Source organism: Labeo rohita, chromosome 15 (genome assembly GCF_022985175.1).
Source record: "Labeo rohita strain BAU-BD-2019 chromosome 15, IGBB_LRoh.1.0, whole genome shotgun sequence".
Taxonomy (NCBI): Eukaryota; Metazoa; Chordata; class Actinopteri; order Cypriniformes; family Cyprinidae; genus Labeo; species Labeo rohita.
The window spans coordinates 16,715,702-16,735,444 of record NC_066883.1 but is presented as its reverse complement, the minus strand read 5'-3'; the positions used below and the strand labels follow the sequence as shown (position 1 = coordinate 16,735,444).

The 19,743-nt window shown below is 37.7% G+C and overlaps 1 protein-coding gene across 2 annotated transcripts in view; it reads right to left on the bottom strand.

The window, feature by feature from the left end:
- The window catches only part of exoc3l2b (exocyst complex component 3-like 2b), a 46,101-nt gene that overhangs the window by 8,849 nt on the left and 17,509 nt on the right, over positions 1 to 19,743 (bottom strand). For both annotated transcript variants that reach the window (XM_051129519.1, XM_051129518.1), the window contains exons 3-7: positions 16,378 to 16,586; positions 6,007 to 6,661; positions 3,290 to 3,404; positions 2,785 to 2,895; positions 2,184 to 2,284 (exon numbers count right to left, since the gene is read on the bottom strand). In XM_051129519.1, coding sequence (XP_050985476.1) covers positions 2,184 to 2,284; positions 2,785 to 2,895; positions 3,290 to 3,404; positions 6,007 to 6,661; positions 16,378 to 16,586 — 1,191 coding nt within the window. The remainder of the gene's footprint in view (positions 1 to 2,183; positions 2,285 to 2,784; positions 2,896 to 3,289; positions 3,405 to 6,006; positions 6,662 to 16,377; positions 16,587 to 19,743) is intronic.

Here is a 19,743-nt window from a genome sequence, read left to right as displayed (position 1 = left end):
ATTAAGCATATTTCATAAATTAATTGTATTCTGAAGCACAGTATAAGAAATAGAACTCTGATCAAAATTAGAGAACACTTACAGATACCTCCAAGTTATTGGTATTAATCTAGCACCTGGGGCTAATTTCCTTAAAGGAGTAGTTCACTTCCAGAACAAAAATTTACAGATTATGTACTCACCTCTTTGTCATCCAAGATGTTCATGTCTTTCTTTCTTCAGTGGTAAAGATTAAAAAAATTATGTTTTTTGAGGAAAACATTTCAGGATTTCTCTCCATATAATGGACTTCTATGGTGCCCCTGAGTTTGAACTTCCAAAATGCAATTTAAATGCGGCTTCGAAGGGCTCTAAACAATCCCAGCCGAGGAAGTAGGGTCTTATCTAGTGAAACAATCAGTTGTTTTCTACATTTTCGAACTTTGTTTATTCTGGTTCATGACAGTTAGGGTATGTCAAAAACCTCTTATCTCATTTTCTCCTCCAACTTCAAAATCGTCCTACATCGCTGCAGAAGTATCAACCCAGTGTTTACAAAGTGAACATGCAAAGGTCAAATGGCCTTTACAAAAAAGGGAAAATAGCGAAGTAGGGCGATTTTGAAGTTGGGGGAGAAAATGAGAGAAATTAGTTTTTCGGCATACCCTAACTGTCATGAAAGGAATATACACGCACAGCTAGACAAGACGAGCGTTTGAGGTTAAAAAATATATAAATTGTACATATTTAAAGAAAATAACCGATTGTTTCACTAGATAAGACCCTTCTTCTTTGGCTGAAGCTGCATTTAAACTGCATTTTGTAAGTTCAAACTCGGGGGCACCATAGAAGTCCATTATATGGAGAGAAATCCTGAAATGTGCTCCTCAAAAAACATAATTTCATTACGACTGAAGACAGAAAGACATGATCATCCTGGATAACAAGGGGATGAGAACATTATCTGTAAATTTTTGTTCTGGGAGTGAACTACTCCTTTAATTATATAATAATCCCTATTAAACTGGCAGCATTCCTTAAATTTTCTCTGAGATTGCATGATGGTGGGCCATTCTAAGGTGACTGAAACCCTGCGACAGGTGGTTGTCCAGATTTCTCGAAAATTGCAGGTTTACAATGAGACTAATACATTCAAGTCCCCCCAAAAAGGCTAGTTGTCCACGTAAGACAAATGCATGAGAAGACAGGATAATGCAGAGACTCTCTTTGGGGAATATTTTATAAATTAATTGCATTCTGAGCACAGTATAAAAAACTTGAAATTTGAAAAAGAACTCTGATCAAAATTAAAGAACACTTACAGATACCTCTAAGTTACTGAAGTTAATCTGCCACCTGGTGATAATTTCCTTAATTATATAACAATCCCTATTTGACTGGCAGCATTCCTCCCATTTTCTCTGAGATTGCAACCCTTTCAGCCACTGCAAGAGAAGTTGGTCGTTCCAAATCTGTAATTTCTCGAATATTGCAGGTGTATAATGACACTGATCCATTCAAGTCCCCCAAAAGGCTAGTTGTCCACGTAAGACAAGCAGCTGGAATTGCTGGTCAGTTCAGTCTCGGTATGTTTACACTAAGAACACTGAAATAATGAAATGGCCGTCCCAGATTCCTGATCTAAACCTGATTGAAAACCTTAGGAAAATCCTTGGTGACAAAGTTATGGCTAAGAAATCCACTACAGCGGGAGAAACTAGCGATGCCCTGTGGCCGCAGATGTGCTGAAGTCTTAAAGCAAAGGCCTCTTCACTTCCTACTAATTTCTGAGAGCTGTAAACTTTCAAAATTTTAGTTGTCATCTTCTTTTGTGCTACAGTGGCTACTGTTCTCTAATTTTGTTCACTGTGCTTTCCACAAAATAAAGGTTTTTCTTAGAATTCCTTGGATGTTTGTCAAATATGTCAGAACTATGAGCTAATATGAACTATGAGCTCCTTAAGAAACATTTTCTATTATTCTTAATGTTGAAAACAGTTGCGCTGTTAAATATTTGCTAATAAATGCTACAATTTTATGGAAACTGTAATTTTTTTTTTTCCTTTAACGAATGCAAAGTTTAATATGAGTTTGAAAAAGTGTCACTTTTGACCAATTTATTGCCTCCTTGCTGGAAAAACATATTAATTTATGGCTCCAAACATCTGAACAGCAGTGTCACATTTCATGTATCACTTTCCCACCTGTAGAGGAAATCTGCCAATCCATTGAGACTGCATTGAGCAACCCGTGAACCCAAATCTCTGTTCACGGCTGCAGATCTCTCAAGGTCCTCTTGTAACCTCTACAATCAAAAATATAAGAAAACATGTTATTTTAGGTTAATTAACATCTGTAGTTTAGTCTTGAAATATCTTCCTCAGTGCTCTTACTACTTCAGCAAACAAATAAAGTGACTATGTTCTGGGGGATATTTCTTTAATATCATTCATGACCACTTGGGTGCAATACAGAGCCTGCATAAACAATGTGCTGTAATGGAAACATGCTCACAATGGGAAATGTTTATTTTGGTTCCAGCTAGGAGACGATTTTCTTGTTACACAGAGGTGCATGGATGCCATTCGACATGTCTTACGTTTTGTTATAACAACAGACCCAGTGTCTAAAACCTGCTGCAAATATTGCAGCCAGCCAAGAACAGTGGGCCATTATATACAAAATCAATACTTGGAAAATGGATTAAAGTAACAAGTGATATCACATGCTCTGACACCATATGTCAAGCACAATATCCTATTTTATATAAACGATCAGAAATGGTCCATGCGGCCTTGCGCTGACCTGAATAACAGTACGGGCCAGAGGCATCTGATACTCTTCCACATTCAGGGTGTCCAGCCATCTCTTCTCCTCCTCCTCCAGAACCTGAGAAAGCTCGTTGGTCACTTTCCCCTGGAAAACACAACATTTCAACACAGTCATTAAAAGCGTCCTTGCTGTGAGAGGGGGCGGCCATATTGGGGCCTGTGTTGGGTATGTACGAAACGATAGCACTCTGTTAACACTCCGTCAGACTAATGTCATTATTTTCATTATGGGCTTAAGGATTATTAAAAGACCACACATTTATGTTGCTTAATGAGCGAAGGGGAAAATATGTTGACAAACTGACGCCTATTGTGTAGTGCTCATTGTAGACAGGAAAACCGAGTGTTGACCCTGAAATGCCGCACTCTAATTGACCGTGCAGGTTGCAATGACCAGCCACCTCTTTGAGCGGACAGGATGTGCCGTTGTTCAAGGTGCACAGAAAATGCTAGAAGATGGTGGGAATTTCAGTTCTTACCCTGACTGAGTTGAGGCAGTCAAGCTCGAGTTTTTCCACCGTCTCCGCTGGCAGCAGCGGGCCGAGCTGCGAGAGGTTAATGGGTGTTGTTATGGTGACTGTTCCAAGGACATCTCTGCAGCAACAACAGGAAGAGCAAATCACAAACTCAGTCTGGACTTCACTCATAAGGAAACATTGAATTATGAAGGAACAGGAATGGGAAGGTACAAGAGTGGCTTTCACCTCTCATATCAACCAGAAGCTATTTATAACAATCTGTTTTAGGTTCGCTGTTGCTGTAAGTGGCTTGACAACTGGACACAGCCAGTAATACTTAACAACACAAACTACAAAACAGCTCATCGCTAACGTACACTGCCAACGGATTTTGCTTTCATATCGTTCAAAATGGGGTTGGTCATTTTTTTTTTTTTTTTTTTTTTTTGTCTTGTCACCCAGGTTTACTTCACTATATTAAAATTAAATCCTATTCTAATCATGACAAACTATATATCGTTGGAAAGGTCTAAGACTCTTAAATACATATTTTACCACTGGTTTTGTTACAAATTATGTTGGAACAGCACTAGATTAATTTATGACAAGAGTGCACCTCAAAAATCTACATCATAACAGGCGTTCTGACCTTTGTCACCAAAAATCGTTTTTTGGTTGCCTTTTTCCTTATTATGATTTAAAAATTATCATAAATGATATATCAACTGAAAGTTTAAAACCTCAACATTCATCCTTTCAAACCCATATTAAAATCTGACATTCCATTACCATGGAAATGGTATTTCAAAATCATATTAGAAAATGTATTTGTTCATGAATAATAACAATTTAGTTCATATCACACTTTCACGTCTATGTTCAAAAATGGGGGTGACAGTTAAAGGGTTATGCTCACAAAGGCTGCATTTGATCAAAAATACAATAAAACAGCAATATTATAAAATATTATTGCAATTTTAAAAAACTGTTTTCTATTTTAAGAAGTTTGACATGTGATTTATTCCCATGATGCCAAGCTGAATTTTTAGCAGCCATTATTCCAGTCTTCACTGTCACATGATCCTTCAGAAATCCGTGTAACATAATGATTTTCCGCTCAAGAAATATTTTTTACTATTATCAATGTTGAAAACAGCTGCTTAATATTTTTGTGAAAACTGGAATACATTTTTTCAATATACTTTCTTGAATATAAAGCGTAAAAACTTTATTTGAAATAGAAATATTTGTTTTTACTGTCATTTTTGATCAATTTAATGCATCCTTGCTGAATACAGTATTAATTTCTTTCCAACCTTATTCTCTAAATGAAGAAATTTTGTCTGTCAAAATCGGTTCACTTATTCTAACTTAACTTCCACAATAAGGTTCATTAATTAACACTAGTTAACTATTTAGTTAACATGAACTATGAATGAACAATACTTCTACAGCATTACTAATCTAAGTTAGTTTCAAAAACTACTAATGCATTATTAAAATCAAAAATTGTGCTTGTTAACATTAGCTAAGGCTTTGTAAATTAACATGAACTAACAGTGAACCACTGTATTTTCATTAACTAACATCAACAAAGATTAATAAATAATGTAATAAATGAAGGCTTCATTGCTTGTTCATGTTAGTTGATACATTAACTAACAGAACACTTGAAGGATAACTCCACTTCTTTTGAAAATAGGCTCATTTTCAACTCCCCTGGAGTTAAACAATTGAGTTTTACCATTTTTGAATCCATTCAGCCGATCTCCGGGTTTGGCGGTAGCTCTATTAGCATAGCTTAGCAAAGATCATTGAATCCGATTAGACCGTTAGCATCTCGCTCAAAAATGACCAAAGAGTTTTGATATTTTTCCTATTTAAAACTTGACTTCTGTAGTTACATCGTGTACTAAGACTGACGGAAAATGAAAAGTTGTGATTTTCTAGGCTGATATGGCTAGGAACTATACTCTCATTCCGGCGTAATAATCAAAGAACTTTGCTGCCGTACCATGGGTGTAGCAGGCGCGCAATGATATTACGCAGGTCAAGTTTTTTTTTGTTTGTTTTAAAGATTTATTTATAGGCTTTTTTATGCCTTTATTTGGACAGGACAGTGTAGATTAGACAGGCAAGCATTGGGTGAAAAGAGAGGCGAGTGGGATCAGCAAAGGACCACGAGCCAGGATTTGAACTCGGGTCGCTGTGAGTGCAATTGCACTGTATGTCAGAGCACTAACCGTGAGGCTAAAAGCATCAACAGAACATTTTTGAGCGAGATGCTAACAGTCTAATCTGATTCAATGACCTATGCTAAGCTATGCTAAAAGTGCTTCCGCCAGACCCTGAGATTGACTGAATGGGTTTGAAAACGGTAAAACTCAACAAAACATGACAAAAACACCATAAAAGTAATCCATATGATTAAATACGCTTAATTCAAAGTCTTCTGAAGTCATATTATAGGTTTATATGAAGAACAACCTTAAGTTAGAAAATTCTCAGTCCTCAAATTTAATTTGTACACATGCAAATTCCAAATTTGCTGTTTTATTCAGAAGAAACAGTACCAATGTGTCAAACCTGACATGTTAAATATGCCTTCAAAAGACTTCATATGGACCACTTCCAAAGTACGTTTTTGAAACTTGACAACCCACTGTCACTGTTTGTTTTTTTTTTTATGGGAAAAATGTCTTTGAGTGAATGATCCTAGTCAAACTGCTGATGTTTACCTATTGTAAATGTTGTAGAGCCAGTCTAGCAAAGAGTATATATCAGTGATCTGCAGATCTCCATCAGTGATAGCCTGGAGACGGCGGGTGATAGCCTGATGGTAGCTCTGCGTGTACACTTGGAAGGAGTCATATTCCGCAGGATATAGAGACACCACATTACGCCGGGCCGCTCCGAGATCCTCCACCATACGCACTCTTAGTTTATCCAGGTAGGCCGCGAGCTCGCCCGCCTGTGCTTCAGCGTGCTGGGGTAAGTTTGCATCAGCCAGCTCGACTACCGCCTCCCTCCAGCGTTTTTTGAGCTCCCTCGGCCGTGGGCCGCCTGGAGCGGATCCTTCGCTCTGAGCCCAGTCCCGATCGGCTTGCTCCTCCTGCTGAAGCACCTGCACCACCAGGCCCAGGTTGGGGCCGGCGGTGGGGGAACGAAGAGATTCCTTCACCACATCCCACAACTCCTTCTGCAGGGCCTCGTACAGCAGCTCCACATCTTTGGCTTTGCGCCGACTGCTGTCTTTGTTGCTGGGGCTGCTGAAGTCCTCGGTGCCCCCTGCCGTCGGGGATTCTGCCTCCCTACACTCCTGCTCCAGCTCCAGAATGTGAGTGTCAGCCAAAAACAAATCTCTTTTCGTCACCAACTGCAGGATCTCCAATACTGAAAAAACAGAGAAAAAGAAGTTATCTATTAGTCACACAGCAGAGATTGAAAACTTCACTCTTTCATTGTTTAGTCACCCTCATGTTGTTATAAACCGTATGCTAACAAATTTTCCATGGAACTCACAAAAAAAAAACAAACAAAAAAACAAAGTATTTTCATCGTCATTTTAGATCAGGAAGGAATAAAGAAAGTCCTTTATGGGCCATTATACAGAACTGGTGCAAAACTTTCCACAAATTGTGTATGTGTGCAAACTGTATAATATCCAAGGCACACATTTCTAGTAATTCTCATGTTGTATTTTTAGAAAGTTTTGGAATATCTGTCCTCTCCCCAAATTTGTCACTACCGAAACACAGTAATAATAATTTAATTAGAAGAGTTGTATTGACCTATTAAGATTTGTCTTACATCTGCATTGTAAATATATATTTTTTGTTATTCAGAGGTAAATCAATAACAATTACCGTTTTAACAATATTTCAAGTGTGATTTATGAGATTTTTGTTTTGGACCCAATTTTTCTTTGTAAAAGACAAAAAGTTGATCATGCTGATTTCAAACTTAAGGATTCATTAGTTTGGATATAGATTGAACCAAAAACTATCATAACATCTTAGTTGATAATTAAGTATACTTTACTTCTGACAAAACATCCCTTGTTTCGGTCATGACTGCACATGTGAATGTTTTGGTAGAGAACACATCACATTACAGAATTGTAACTTGCATACTAAAACACTATTAAAACATACTAAAATACAAAAGTTTAAAATACAAAAATGTACATAACTGTACTAAAATTTTGTTTATTTCCTCTAAATATGAGGATTACGTGTTCCCTTTTGTCACTACCGAAACAATAACGGCATGTTTCAGTCATGGCTGTTTCGGTAGTGCCGATTTTATGGGATAACAACCAAGAAAACAAAGATGTCACTACCGAAACAATTTTAGATACTTTTGAACCTTGCTCAAAGATGCTGATCAGCACATGCTTACCTAATTTGGTTTGAACTAACACTTTATAATTCAATTAGTTAGTTATTTCTAAAACAGGGAGTCAGGGCCCACTAGGGGGCCTCAGCAAACTACCATTAAAACAAGCCAAAACAACTAAAAATCAATGCAATGGACAATTTTAAAAGGCATATATGTATTTATAGATATGCCAAGCTCTAAATATTTAATTGGGTAGAAATTTGGAGTAGGAAATATTTTCTCGTTGTCCAGTTAATTGAAAAATAATGGAGGAAATGACTATAGTTGTGGACAGTGAAGGGCTGAGAGCCACTGTGAACATCCATTGGAGAAGATGGATAAATTCGGGAACGTTACTTTGGCCATTCAATAAAGTTCTTCAGAATTCCCCCATTTGTGGATTTCATGGCATTAAACCTAAAACATAAATGCAATATATCTTCCAGATGGTCAAAAGGACTGCCAATGCACTCTACTGGCTATAATTTATAATGACCTCACTTGTGGTTCTTACGTGTAACAGCACTTTCTGACATTCCAAAGAAATCCTCGATGAAGCAGACGGGCTCTCAGTGAGATCAGCGCTCACACCCATCCTTCATCATTTCCAGTCCTTTCCTTTGGGATGAACACATCTACTTGGGCTAACAAATTGGTCTGATTACCAGTGATAGATTTGGACAAGCTTCAAGTATGGAAAAGAAAGTTAAGAGGTCAACAAGTTCACATACTGAAAAGACTGGTCACCAGCATATGTTGTGTTATGGATACAGGTGCTAATGTCCGCAAGAGGGCTCTTAAAGGCTTAGTTCACTTTTTTTTCATGATAATTTACTCACCCCCATGTCATCCAAGATGTTCATGCCTATCTTTCTTTAGTTTTTGAGGAGAGGATTCCAGGATTTTTCTCCATATAGTGGACTTCAATGGCGGCCAACGTTTTAAAGGTCCAAATTACAGTTTCAGTGCAGCTTCAAAGGGCTCCACACAAGCCCAGCCGAGGAATAAGGGTCTTATCTTATCTATCTTATACACTTTAACCACAAATGATTGGCTTGCTCTAGCTTTTTTTAAGAAAATGACCAATTGTTTCGCCAGAATAAGACCTTTATTCTGCTTTATTCTTATCTCAGCTGGGATTGTGTAGACCCCTTTAAAGCGGCATTGAAACTGCAATTTGGATCTTTTCAACCATTGTCCACTATTGAAGTCCACTATATGGAGACAAATCCTGGAATGTCTTCCTCTAAAACCTTAATTTCTTTTCAAGTTAAAAAAAGAAAGATATGGACATCTTGAATGACATGGGAGTGAAATCATGAAACTTCTCTGGTCTATATATATATATATATATATATATATATATACGTATCATAAATAACATATATATTACATCAGTGTATATACTGTATATACATCGCAAATAAGCTGTGCAAATAATTGTCCCCTCTATTGAATTCTTCCCGAGAACACTGAATGGCTCCTTGCGGTGCTGAGTTGCCCATTTATTTCCTGTGACTTCCTGACCTTTTCTTAGAGGGAAGGATGCGGGGGTGTTTCGGTTGGCGCCTGACTCATCTGTCCCTGTCCCTATCGAGGATGGACTGTCCTGTAATGCCACGACAGACCCCACGCCCTTCTCAAGCGTCTCGCATAATAACAGCCCAATGTGCCAGTCCATCGGAAGGAGATCTAAATATAAAATACAATACCGCCAGGGTTATCGCTAACGCAGACGGGGGGAGGACAAGGTGGAAAAATTAATGTGCTGCCTGTTAAAAATTTAGAGTCACTTCCTCTGCAACTCATCCACGTGAAAAGTCCTCCACCCAAGAACAACATGTCACCGTATCATCTCAATGACTTCGAGACCGGACCTGGAGGAAGAAAAGGTTGACCCTTCTGTCTGAGAGGAAGAATTTAAGAGCTGGCTCTCTTTTAATAAATGAATGAGTTTGAAAAATACTGGTTATTCCTTCCAGGAAGTTGGAATGAAATGAATTGGAATTTTCTTGGAATTTTCAACAGGTAATGACATTCCAGGTAATGAACTGTTTGTTTACCCTTGTACATAAATCTGTTTGTAAGGCTCATAAAAGCTTCAACTTTTAAGACTTTTTCAAACTTTTTAAATGTCAGACAAGGTTGTATGTGTTTGTTAATACTTACGAATACTTGCATATTATATGTTTACATGCCTTTTATTTATTTTGACGTAACAAAGTGGCTATCCCTAAATGTGTGAGTTGTTTACTTTAAAATTAGACATCAAATTAACAGCATTTTCAGAATGATTCATGAATATGGTACGTGCATTAACACAAGAGGCAGGATTTATCGCTTAAACCAATCACAGCCAATCATAACCAGTCATATTCAGGGCTCTACAGTGCTTCCGATTATGACAAAATATTTAGGAGCACCAGCGCGACTGACCCGATCAGCATATTTGTGTTTGCGCTGAGGGGAGCTTCAAAGGTTTCTACGTGTTTTTGCAGTGTTGAGTAATGTATCACAGACATATCTCGCTAATCCTTTCATAAAGTGTGGAGAGAGTGTAAATAAGAGATTGATTGTGCAATGTGGAGCGCTTCGTTGATTATAATGGAACTTTGTGAGATCGTGATGAACTAGATGAGTGAGATTTTAATGATTTTAAGGGAGCGTGTAAATGAGATATTGATTTAATACAACAGTCAAATAAAGAAGAAGTTAATATTAAGTGACTTACATTGTCTGACTATAACAGTATTGCATGATTTTGCTGTATTTTATTATCAAAAATACTGTGAAACAACTGTGCTGCTGCGCATTTCCATTCAAACACAGTGGTGTTTAGTTTATGAATAAACGTGCGTTTTTAAACCAATCTAGTGAGTTAATGATTCAATTTTCCATTCGTAAAGACAGTCACTTGCTTTATTCCTGAATGAATCAGCTGTTCAAACAAATCGAATAAATGAATGATTCAGTAATTAAATCAGTGACTTGCCGCCACCTACTGGTAGATTTAGTTTAATTTTTAAAGTATATTTTCAGTTATTTAAATTATTTAATATTTCTGTATTCAAAATGTTATATTTAAAACATTAATCTCAACATGAATTTATGAATTTGATTGCACTCATGCCACCTCTGAGCCTCATTAAACATAAAAATACACCTACAAGCCACTTCTGTGTTCTTCTGTGCCACCTCTGTACATACAATTATTTGATTTGTAACTTCTTATTGTTTTAATTACTAATTTTAAGATGCTTAAAAAATACAACTTTTTTAAAAATGTGACATAAAAGATGACATACTTTTAATAAAAATGCCAATACAAAGGTAAAAACAAAATTCCCCTGTAAATCACTTTAAGGAGTCAAATATGACCTTGTAATGGGAAGGCTAATTTTTGATCTGATTTTCTGATTATTGATTATAAGGTGCTCCTAAAAAGAAAAGTAAGTGTAGAGCCCCGATATGGCAATGGAGGCATTGCCTCCTCTCATGTGTCTTTCCCCCATTCATTCTCAATTACCCCCAACCAAACCCAACATACGCTTTGGGGTGTCTGTTAAAACTCAATGGGCTCAGGGGCGGCATACTCCCGCTGTAACTTTACCTGCTGGTGTCTCTGTTGGACAGTGTTTTTTTAGCAAAACGAGAGACTTTTGTAATGTTAGAATTTGTAATACTGACATTGTTTTATTTTTGTACCGCTAATTTTTTTCTCATCTAATATTTTGAGGAGGCATTGCCTCCCTTGCCTCCTCAGAGGAAACATCCCTGAATATATATGTATATTTGTTTGTATTTGTGTGGAATGATGGACTTTAATATTGGAAAAGCAATGATCCAGATGTTGAAAGCCATGTAGTTTAAATGGTTTTATCCCACAGTCATTAAAATGCGGAAAGTTGCCAGTAATGCGCTGAGCTGTGCAGAGGACTACACTAGTTCTTTGTTTCCACAGAGTCTCACGCACTAAATTCATGGTGTGGAGCACACTTCACTTAAGCATGGACATGTCACCACCCTTCCTTAATGAAAACCACAGGGACCGAAGTGTTGCCTTTTAAGGGCACGTATGGCACATATGCTACACATATACCCCAACCACAGCTTCCAAGAGGACATAACACTGTTTGCTTTTGGCTGAGGATTTAAAAGGGTGGGGGCTGACAACTAACTCAACTGAAAAGATCTGACTAAGCAAGATATCCACTAACATAGCTCCAACACACCTGCACAACCAACACCTCTCAACAGGACCAATCAGCCGTTACAAGGAAAAGATTAGCCTGGTTTCTAAGGAATGTAATGGAATACGATCTGTTCTTTGTCGTGCCACAAGTTCAGGACCATTTTCCATTAACCCTCTGTGTTTCAGAGTCAATCAGACCAGAGCATGAGAAACCGAACAACTTGAGGAATAGCAGTCCACAGAAACTCCCGTTCTCATTCATTCACTTCCCCTCTTTAATGCTCAGCATGTGCAGAGTAGACATATTTTCCCCAGAAGTGAAATATTTAATAAGTGGAGGACGATTGTATTTCCTGCCTCTGCCTTAGCGGCACAGATGGGCCGAGCAATACTGAGCCCTCCTGAAGGAATTCCACATGCTGAATTTTTTTTCAACACCCAGGCCCAGTGGCTTCCAAGTGACAACTGGCCTCGCCTGCCACTGGAGACCTTTAGGTCAGGATGCAAAATGATGACAAGAGCCTTCTCAGGACAGAACGGTCCCACTCCCTTCTTGATTTATTTGGACATGGCCAACGTCAACAGAACAAACCTAAATTGGACCATTTGGAAAACGCGAACTCCACCTTACACTAAGTGCTACCATGCCCTCACTTAACGCTTGTTGGTTTATTTGACATGCATGAACAAATCCTCCTGCCAAGTGTTGGACAATAGCTGGATAAGGTGGAAGTGACTTTGCCAGTTGGCATGCAGGAATATCTGCTATCATAAATGGGAATGCATTGATTGCAAACACTCCACTCAGATACTGATTCCATGGCGGCCATGACAGAATGGCTCTCAGCTGCAGTTATGGCTTATGGTTGGAGGTTGCGGCTTGTAATTTGGCGAGGTCTGGAAATCATTCACTAGGATGAGGGGTAAACGCCCTTGTATATATGGCTTCTTTATCAACTCAGTCATGTCATCTTACACTCTGCCAATCCCAAAGACTACTAAATCCTCTCAGTCTTGATAGATACCAGCCACCCGAACGCAACGTAGACCTTGCTCTCTGAACTCTCAGCAAAGCAACAATGAGGTTTAGTTGCAACATGCTTTGTGTTCCAAGAACACATTTTTCATATTATTGCAACATCAGGGAAAGGATGGTATTGTTGGGGTTGTTAAAGAAAAATGACTAGATTTGCCACCCATGGTGGAACTGTATATAGTGTATACTATATATATAAAAAAATATCAAAATTGACACTGGATGCAAAATTAATTTTTACATGGTGTTTGAATATAAGTGCATTAGCAGTGTGTGGACACAACCACCCTACAATGATAATCCATTCACTCTAGGGCTGTGATGGTGGCAGTTTTTTACCAGGTGGTAATAGTAATAGATGTGGTGCTGTTATATATATATATATATATATATTAGGGGTGTGCATTATATATTGCATCCATGGTAGACAGTAAGTTAATCAAAGCCTATGTTTGATCAGTTTAGCCTTATCAAATCATCATGACTTGCCTAAAATAAAATATTCAAGCATATCTCAATGTTAGCTTAAACATTTAACCTAGATAAATGTGCTAGATAAAGGTGCTATTTGCCGCTTGTGTGGAGGGTGGAAGCTAAAGTGCACTACAGGCGCCAGTGCATCACTTGCAAACAACTTAAAATATGCCGTCATTTTTGCTCATAAAAATAAGAGTAATATATCATCCAGAACTGTAAAGGGTCTACTTTAATTTGTGTAAACTCCCAATATCAACAAAACGCTTTTGTAAAATAAAGAAAACATACAGGATGCGCTTTCAGATGTCTCTGTGTTGAACAGGAGCGCTTCACAAAAATGAACCGAATCTCAGTTAATACTTACCTCACAAAAATGATAAATATATCTATAGAAAGCTTTAAATGATTACATTACTATTTTAAAACTAAATAATTCACATCGAAAACAAAAAGTGTTTCATTATGTAATCCGTAAAGGTGCATTTCTCTCTAAAGGCGCGTCCAATGAGCAGACGGCGAGTCAGGACTTTGTCTTTGCACAATGACTCAGAAAACACTAGTTTATTAATTTGCTATTTCCCCCGACAAATTCATCGTACTTACTTATGTAGCGGAAACACTTTATTTTATGCTTGTTATAGAGTGTATGACATCACGTGCACTATTGCCACGATTGTCATTCACATCCCTAATTCACTCCTTTTTTTATCCCTGAAAAACCTAAACGGTCTCAATTATCAAGCTGTTTTAATTTTCTGAGCAGTATGGTGTCAGATCCCACCCACGACCGCTGACAGACTGTTCTGTTTAAGCATATTTCCGCTGTATGCAAATTTCTCAGTGCTCGAGCAGCTGTAGAAAAAACAATTCAGGTGTTTTGTAGTTGGATGTAAAAGTGACCATAAGAATCTTAACTTTATCCTGACACCAGAGCCACTGAGGACGCAGTGGAATAGTTTTGTTTTTGACAGTAACATGCCACAGAATACACAAATAAATGGAAGAGAGGGGCGGGGTGAGCAGTAGCTTATTATCATTTAAAGAAACAGGCATCGAAAAGGCTCACAGTGAACAGAGCTGTTTTTGACAAGGTAAAAAGGTGTTGTTTTACAGGTATTTTACTAGTGTTGTCAAAAGTACCAACTTCGGTACCAGTCGGTACTAAAATTTTGGAAATGGCCATTTCCCACTCACATTTGCGTGCTGCTGAGCCGATTTTTCAACATCGCTGATTGGCCATAGTGTTCATGGTAAGCATAAGATATAGATAATTTAGATTTAGATATAATACATAACATATTGTTATAATAGTTGATATAAATAATTATATGTTGAACTATGGAGTAAGATGGGTAAAGCAATGACACAGGAGTAAAGGCATTTAGAATGTTTTGCCAACTCCTACTCAAGTGAAATCTGATCTTGTTTAGCAGAATTTGAATATTTACAGTTGAAACACCCTCCATGAACAACATCCTGTTTTTTGCTTCATTTTCTGGATTTTCTTGCATGTGCAGCGACCAAGGCACAGGTGGCCTTAAAGACTACATGAAGCGTTACTTCACCATGTAACATTTTTATGTCCCATATATTTACTGTGTCATTGTGAAGATGTCTGATAACATTCTTTAAAAAGACTCACTTTGAATTAAATAATTAAAGCCTTGATTATCATTCACTCAGGAATGTGGAGCCACTTGAAAACAGCTGGGTGAATGGAGAAATGCTTTCTTTAGTCACAACACTTACGTCAGCAAAATAAATGGGAAGTAGGCCTACTATTTAAGCTCATATACTTAAGAAACCACAAAAGCAGACAAAACTACGAAAAAAGTACTCAGCATTGGAATGTTGTATATTTAATGTGGCATCTAATCAGTGTGTGAACAAAACTGCTCTTCACCCAAATTACAGTTAAATCATAAGCGTCTGGTGGTCTCTTCAGCTGAGAGTTGTTGAATGCACAACTTGGAAAGCCACATGACTGTTGCGGGAGGTCACCAGAAGGTTTCCCGTCAACATAATGTGGCTAAATACACAAATAAAAAATGATTTTTTGCTGTGTCAGCTGCAACATGCAAAGCAGCAAGAATCACTAACCCTGCTCCCCCCCTGCTGAAAAACAAAGCAAAGACATGACCAAACATGACACTGTGGGACACATTCAGTTCCCCTTTGTGCAGATTCCTCTTTTATCATGTTCCATGCTGCAAGGGGAAAAGATTGATGGTTTAAATTTGACAGCCCCCTAGCCCGTATGGTGAAAACGTCGAAAATCAGCTAAAATGCATGCCGCTCTGACAGGCAAAAATGCATGCCGCTCTGACAGGCATGTTCTCCGATTGTCAATCTTTCTCCAAAATTTAGTTCCAGCTCTAATCAAACACACATGAACCTGCTAATCAGAGTCTTGCTTAAAATGATTCTGTAATTATGTAAGAGCAATTGTGTAAGAGCAGGGCTGAAACTAAATTCTACTAGGTTGAGCACACAATGAACTCTGTTGACTGTTTAACAAACACACTAGCAACCACTAACATTTGTAGATATGTTTGCACAACAGTCCAGACCTGTATCACTAGCAACTGGTATTGCTAGGTCCCAATCTCACCCTTCATTACCATCCTTCATGCTTATATTCTTTAACCAACAGAGCCTGCAAGTTGTTGCTGGTTTTCAACCTTATCTCTCCTTGTCTTGCAGTAAAAAGCCTGAAACTTGAGCATGCAATCATGTGCAAATTCCTGCCTCGCATGTACCATGCTCATGCAGGATAAGCTGAACAATCAAGCTCAGTACAGCTGTGGTCAAACATTTAGGAAAAAGCATTAAAGACAGTTGTACATTCATAGCTGAATTAATTTTCAAATCACAGACAATGATCACTGTCAGTAGATCTTCTAGAAGGGCAATACAATTATGCTTCAAAATAATATTCATAAAAACTATATAATACACTAACACAAACACTTGCTGAATGGTTACTCTACAAATGCACAGCTTCATACTCAGTTCACTGTTTACCTGAAAGTGGCTCCCTGGGTTTGACCTCGGGCACTTCCTCCACCGGCTCCTCCTCAGGCCCCTGAGATGAGTGGTCCTGCATGGACTCCCTCTTCATCTTGCCCTTGCCCACCATCTTCAGGAAGGACAGTCGACGACTGGTGGAGTCGGCATCAGTTTCTGAGCACAGGTCACCATTGGTCAAGCTCTCCTTGCACTTTCCGGCCATTCTTTAGAAAGAAGAAAGTTGATAAGGAGAAGTTTGTTTAGAAGAGTGTCAATTCTACTAGTGGTGGCAACAAATGGAACTGTAAAAATTGTTTATGAACACTCCACAAAAAATTGGGATTCAAGTTTTAAGTCCTAAAGCATTTATCCTGCTTCATTCCTGCTCTATTGCTGGGAATCAATCTGGAGTGTATTAGCGCCCATCCGCTTTTCAGCTGCCTTGGTATTTTTCCATTCATTTTTCCCATAGGGAATTTGAAACAACTCTTTGTTAAGGCGTTATGAACTAACCAGCTACAAAGTAAATCACAACATTATAAACTTTGAACTGAAGGACAACAGTTCTGGAATATCGGACAAGCAGACAAAGATACAGGACTGTGTGCTTATGTCTTAAATATGCATTTAAATACCAAATCCACACTGTAGGAAAAAAAAGTTCACAAAGGCCACAAAAACACAGATGAGGTACACAACAAACCAGTGTTTGTTTGTCGGCATCTTGCCGACACCAAATCACTTAACAACATTTCATATCCAAGAATTAAAACGTTAGCACAGCTAGTACTCAAGAACACAAACCTGACCAGTGAGAGAGAACAGCTTAGAAATGAACTTCTGATTCTTGGTAAAGTTTCTTTAGTCTATGTAGTTATTTGGTATCCACATTCTCAACATATTTGTAAGCTAAATGTGTCCGGTTTCTGATGTCATTCACCTCTACTTATTTTTAGCTGCACAAAACAGCTCTTGCAAACTGGTATTTCTCACCGTATTATTTTAATGTATTATAAACAAACTGGTCGGTCAGCGTATTGTTTTACTGTTTACTACACTTTGTTATTTTTATTCCATTCTGTATCAAACGTTTACAGAAAATAGCTTACTTCCACATTGAAAAAAATGAGGTGGATAAAACAGATATTTTTAAAGTATGATGGCTTGGTCACAGTAACTTTCACAGATAGTCAGTAAAGTCAGATGAGTGTAAATTGGAAAAAATAATGGATTAATGGACTGACTATTAATTCAATTTTTACTAAATGTCTGATGTGCAGTGTTGGGAAAAATTACTTTTAAAAGTAAAGCATTACACTATTGTGTTTCTCCATAAAAAAGTAACTAATTACATTACTTAGTTACTTATTATGGAAAGTAAAGCATTATGTTACACCTGCATAACTTTTTACTCACCTGGCCTAGGCTTTCTTATTTATAACAAAAAAATCCCAAAATTATATTTTTAGCAACTGTAAAGCCCCTTTCACACCAAAAGTGAAATGAATAAACCTCAGAGGCTTTAGAAAGTGCTTCTGCGCCACATAATTACTCTTAATACACGACAGGAGAGGTGTCAGTGAATATTGCACATTTAAAAAACAAAGTAACTTGCACTACTTATTTTAAAAAGTAACTCAGATATTTTGTTGTAATTTTAAAATGTGTTACTTTACTATTTATTTGAAAAAGTAATCTGATTATGTAACTCGAGTTACTTGTAATCCGTTACTCTCAACACTACTAATGAGACAGAACTGGTATACTTGTATAGAGAGAGTCTACTGTGTCTATTGTCTGTTTAGGATATAACTGTAAGTGTAATTGTTTATTCTGCACAGGATTTTGTTGACAATATGTCTGACTGTTGATATGTTTCTGTTTAGATTGGTCTGAATGACACTGATAAAGATGGCACATGGCAATGGATGACCTCCGGGTTGATGAACTCTGGGTAAGAAAAACTGAACTGATTATAATGTCATAAATGGTTCTCACATTTAGTATCATAGCATAGAAAGCAGCACTAAACATCTAATGTTGAACTTGTTTCAGGGTCTGAAGAGCCAAATGTGACTGTGGACAATGACCCAAGGTGGTCTACTTTATCAGCGTGGTATGATGTTGCATGCAACAGAGGATTTCACAGCTCATACTGCCATAGGAACATCACAGACCTTTTAACACAAGTTAAACAGTAAAAAGCTTTTGCATTAACTGATTATCATCTAAAGCAGTGTTTCTTAAAGGGATAGTTCATCTGAAAATAAAAATGTTGTCATTAATTACTCATCCTCATGTCGTTCCAAACCCGTGAGACCTTTGTTCATCTTCAGAACACTAATTAAGATGTTTTTGATGAAATGCGAGAGCTTTCTGACCCTGCATAGACAGCAACGCAACTGACATGTTCAAGGTCCAGAAAGGTAGTAAGGACATAGTTAAAATAGTCCAGTGGTTCAACCATAATGTTGAATACTTTTTGTGCGCAAAGAAATCAAAAATAACGGCTTTCAACAATTTCTTCTCTTCCATGTCACCGTCCGGCGCTATTCACGAGCGTACCACAACGCATGCATGTAGTGCTGCTAACATAGAATGCACTGTGGTACTCTTGTGAATGGCACAGGATGCTGGTGCGGACATTTTTTATTTGCCTTTGCACACAAAAAGTATAATTGTAGCTTATTACTATTATAGTTAAACCACTGATGTCACATGGACTATTTCAACAATGTTCTTACTACCTTTCTGGGCCTTGAACGTGTCAGTTGTGTTGCTGTTTATGCAGGGTCAGAAAGCTTTTAGTACTTCATCAAAAATATCTTAATTTATGTTCCGAAGTTGAACGAAGGTCTTTCGGGTTTGGAACGACATGAGGGTGAGTAATTAATGACAGAATTTTCATTTTTGGGTGAAATATCCCTTTAACCTTGTTCATGAACATTTTGAATGTCACTTGGGTTCAATGAGGGTAAGAGATTAACTTGAGAAAAGATGGAGGAATATATAAGTACTTCTTTAAAGATATTAATAAAATATCTATATATATTCATAAATACTAGTAGTTATAAGGAAACTGACTTGATTACATAATTCGCAGTGCTTCAGTCCCATACCGGGCAGGGACTAAAAAGTTCTTTTAGTGTAATTTGCTTGTTTCGAATTCCCTAATTGGAGGGATTTCTCTACAGAATTATGGGTAATGTAGGTTTTCATCATTGGTTCCACTGTTAAACATGATTATTTAAAAAATAATGCTGGCTAATCGCTTCATCAACGCATATACCCGTGATCAACATCCTTGTAGTTTACAATAAGTCTGTTTTTAAAGGAGTAGTTCACTTCCAGAACAACAATTTACAGAAAATGTACTCACCT